This window comes from Oryza brachyantha, chromosome 6 (assembly GCF_000231095.2).
Source record: "Oryza brachyantha chromosome 6, ObraRS2, whole genome shotgun sequence".
In the NCBI taxonomy this organism is placed as follows: Eukaryota; Viridiplantae; Streptophyta; class Magnoliopsida; order Poales; family Poaceae; genus Oryza; species Oryza brachyantha.
In genome coordinates this window covers 18,604,281-18,608,904 of record NC_023168.2, presented here as the reverse complement: position 1 = coordinate 18,608,904, position 4,624 = coordinate 18,604,281, and the positions used below count along the sequence as shown (strand labels likewise).

General features: G+C 40.4%; 1 protein-coding gene across 1 annotated transcript; it reads right to left on the bottom strand.

Moving 5' to 3' along the window:
* Positions 1-271: 271 nt before the first annotated feature.
* Positions 272-3,290, bottom strand: LOC102718560 (tetraspanin-8-like). Its single transcript, XM_006656253.2, has 2 exons — positions 2,720-3,290; positions 272-838 (listed from the first exon to the last, which is right to left on the bottom strand). Exons 1-2 carry the CDS (start codon positions 3,221-3,223, stop codon positions 533-535), a joined length of 810 nt encoding a protein of 269 aa, XP_006656316.1. The 5' UTR covers positions 3,224-3,290; the 3' UTR covers positions 272-532.
* Between the last annotated feature and the right edge of the window lie 1,334 nt (positions 3,291-4,624).

Below are 4,624 nucleotides of genomic sequence, written 5' to 3'. Positions count from 1 at the left end.
TTTGGGTGATGCAAAAATGCAACAAAGAAAAAATTGTACAATGTTTATGTTAAAGATAGTCCAGAGTGAAACTTTGACTATAAAAGGTGAAACAAATCACAGTTAACCCAGAATTTAAATCAACGCACGCTCTCATTTGGAAAAGGAATGCAATTGCACACCCTTTAGCAACTCTGCATCAGCACTCTTTTGGAGAATCTTGCAAAAACCGACTGGTTTTCTCAAGAAGCACAAAATCCATGCGTTCAGAAACGCACCCGCAACTGCAAGATGATAGAACAGAAGCAGTAGAATGCACGAACATGTAATGCTAGCTATGAACCAAGGTACAAAGGTAGCCTATCAACATATCTTGATAATAGACCAGAGCCCTCACAGATCATGTGCTTGGCAACATAGCAACCATGCACCAACTAGCAACCGTCGATGCATAAACGGTAACATATGGCATAATTAGGGTTGTTTGACACACAGGAACGAGCTTAAACATCACCGACTACACGGCCTAAGAACCTATACATCACCTTGCATTTCATTTCCAAGCTGGGTACGAGTTGTCCCGCCTGTTGTTCCTGAAAGCGCAGCACCCAACGGAGTAGACGATGATGAGGAAGATCAGGAATATGATGTTCACCGTCGCAATCTTCTTCCAATCGTTCTTCAGGTTCGCGAGTACACCAGCTTTGCATGACTGGCAATCGTAGCACAGAGCAGTCTGAACATTCGACCATGTCGTGCAGTCCGGATCATCAGTAGAGTTAAAGCCAGTAGGTTTGTTCCAGACGGTCTCACTCTCGTAGGTGAAGTTGCATCCTGTTGGAGGCTTGCAGCATCCAGACTGGACAAAATGTAAGTGTGTTAGTTGGACAAAACACAATTGGATTTTTTTAAAATACACCCTCTGTTCCACATTATAAAACTTTCTAGCTTGCTTAGGTTCATATTGATGCTAATGAAATCTGGACACATAAACAAAACATATACACTGATGACAGTGTTCAAAGATGTTAAAACTTATTCAAAGTCTGGCAAGGCTTAAATACATAAGACATCTATACAAGGTAAATGACTGGTATGCACATAAGAGCATCCCTATTCCATACATCACAACAGTAGTATTACGTATAATCAGATCAAGATGTTGAAATATTAAGGACGACACAAGCCCCGTTCGTTAGGTGTGAGGGGGTGGGTTAGTTATCCGGCGCGGAAAACGTAGTAATAGATTAGTACATGATTAATTAATTATTAATTATTAAAAATATAAAATAGATTAATATGATTTTTTAAAACAACTTTCCTATAAAAAATTTTCGCAAAAAATACACCGTTTAGTAGTTCGAGAAGCGTGCGCGCGAAAAAAAAGGGAGATAAGATAACTAGTGTAGGCAGCCGACCACAGTGGTATCATGTAGAATCAAATCAAGAGGTTCAAATATAAAGGACAAGAGAGTACATGAAGTTCACTAATTCCTCAACATGGATGAAGATACAGATTATGTTAAACCAAGCACTGTGAGTAAAGATAGTAGTGTAGTGCTTATGAAGCCCCCCAAAAGTATAGTTATCACTTGATCTGGATTACAAATAAAGGCACAGGTCTAAATATTGAGCGAAGCAATTGACTACCAAAAGTTGCAACCTGAATTGGCATTTTGGCAAAGGCTAACATGACAAGTCAAGCTAAAGGAAGATTCGCATGCAGTAAGTTATCAATACAATTAATAATATGTTTAAATTTCATAAATTACTATACAACTAAAATTGACAACAAAGAATGTCCAGGCATGCTGCATAGGCAAATTAAAATTAATGCAATTTTAACCACAAGGACCTACCTGGCCAAGTTCAAAGAATAATGTATTTAATGAAACAGCTATTACATCCTTAACCTGATAACCTCCAGATATGAAGAAATAACAATGTCTCAGTTTATACAGAAATGACATTGGCCAATTACCAAACAGAAATCTAGTTTATGTTTCTAAATTACCCATTACCAATTTACCATAACACAAGTTCGATTTTTTCATTAATCTTTACCAACCTCTCCCCTAGTACAACGATATACAACTATAAAATGCTACGTTGTTAGGTGTATCCATAGATAAGAAATTTCAACAAAGACCAGGCACAAAAGCACATGATGCACTATGCCGGTAAAAGTATGTACATAACTGAAGATAATTCCGTAGAAATTGAGGATATAATCGACAATGCAGCATATAAATTTAGGACAAACTCACAAGTCACATGTACAACATGCTCTACCAGTCCTGTGATAAGTCGAAAAAATGTACCAACTCTTAAATTCACATGCAGCATATTATCCAGATTTTTTTGTGGTTGAAACCTGACTATAAAATGGCAAGCGGAAGATAGGCCCTACTTCCTTCAGAAATCATGCAAAATTCATCTAAGTTTGATGAGATCCAAAAAAAAACAAATCAAGGCAGTTACATGCATGCCCAAATCCATCGAAATTTTCATGTCCTAAAGGGTCATTCTACTCGAATCCCCAAAATCCAACTGTCGCCAGGGGATTCAACAATCATACGAAATTTGAACAATTAAACATCCTCTCAGCAACCGTTAATCCAGAAATCTCCGCGCTAAATCCCCAAATCCAACAACTAAACACTCCTGAGAGTCAGAGCAAATTAACAAAACCACATGGATGTTGATGTTCAGAAATAGAAGAGGAGAGGAAGCATCTCACCTGAACCGGAGAGAGGTTGGTGTTGACGAACTGGCCCAGCGTCTGGTGGCCGGCGGCGAGCTTCTCGCAGACCTTGCCGTCCTGGAGGCAGCTCCGGATCTTGGCCCAGTTGCCGGAGTTCTCCACCCTCCTCTGCAGCCACGTGGAGTAGTCCTCGAGGCGGTACTCCCTGTAGCCTCTCCCGGAGACCACCCAGCCGGCGCCGCGGTTGGTGACGACGAAGGCGAAGACGGTGAAGACGAAGAGGAGGAGGATGAGGAGGAAGAGCGCGAGGAGGTAGAGCCAGAGGAGGCAGGAGGCGCCGCAGAGCGCCCCCGCGAGGCCCGCGAGGGAGAGCGCGAGGAGGAGCACGCCGAGCGCGACGACGGGCCGCTCCAGGAAGCGCTCGCAGTCGGTGGTGGCGGCGCGGTGGCTGAGCCAGACGCCGCCGCCGAGGACGACCAGGGCGAGGACCAGGACGCCGGCGTTGAGGACGCCCAGGAGGCCGTTGCTGCACCGCGCCATGGCTTGGCTGGCCGCTTCGCCTTCGCCTTCGTCTTCCTCGCGTCGGTCGTGCGGGGGGGTTACCACTCGACGTGTCGTATTTAATGTAGATTTTTGGGGTGGGGATTCTTTTTTCGAATTTTGAATCGGAAGAAAGAGAGGTTGGCTTTTTGTTCGTTTCCGGGTGGGTCGTCGTCGTCTTGTTTAAAATTTATTTTTGGTGTTCATTTTTGCCGGTACACTCCTACAGAGTTTGCAAATTACACGTGCAGGACTCAAAATTATGTTCTCACTATTTTTTTTAGAATGAGCAATTTTTTGAGATTTGAATGTTTTATGTTCAAAATTGCAGAAAACGGTGGGTATTATCAGCCCTTTATATTTGTAAACCAATTTAATTTTTTAACCTTAAATATGGAATTGATTTTAAGGTTTTTATTATAGATTATTTTTCATTCTTTGCTTTTAAATTGCTAAAAATACTTCTATATAAGTTTTATTTATAAATTATATTTTATTTATAAATATATCGTTTTACATTAGCATAGGGGAACTTAGAGGTCAGAGGCAGTATAGCAAAAACTGACATGAAACTGAGCGACCGAAACATAAACAGTCTTCCTTCTGTGATCCAAAGTTACGTAGAAGTAATAGGATAAGAACATATATTAATATACTTCTAGTTTTGACTACAAAATACTAAAAGTGGACAAACAAGAACAATGCAAAGTTAAAATTGCCAACTTATTGTAAAACAGAGGAAATATTTACAGATAAACAAAAGTATAGACCCTGTGAATGTTTTTGATGCTTATAGTTATAGTAACTCATAAATATATTTAAGTAGCTCTACAACCTATAAATACACAATTTTACGATCAACCGAGTGGCGTGTGATAATGGGAAACGGTGGTATGGAGAATTCGTATCACATTAATAACCACAAATTTTGCAGATGATGTAAAACGAGGATGAATTGGGAGGGGCAAAGAGGTCATACGCATCAGAACATTCATGGAGGAAATCTTCTCCAAGCATACCCACCTGAAAAAAAAAGAGAAATAGTGACAACACCGTCTTTTCACTTTTGTTTATAATTATAAGCTAAAATTTAAATTTTTAATCTTAGATTTAAAGTTGATTTTAGGGTTTTTCTCACCAAATTTAGATCACTAAAAATACGTATATAAAAAATTTATTTATAATGTTTCGTTTGTAAATAAGCCATGAATCACCTGTGAGAGTTAAATTTCGCCACACTTGGAATTGCTGATTGACATGGGATTCCTTCGGATTTGGATTTACTAATACACAGATGTCATCTTTAGGCCATACACAGGGCACCTACGTGGCGAGTGGTTCAAGCTCGCCACGTAGGCAAACTGCTTAGCTGGGAGAGAGATAGCGGGGACCGGTAGCCCT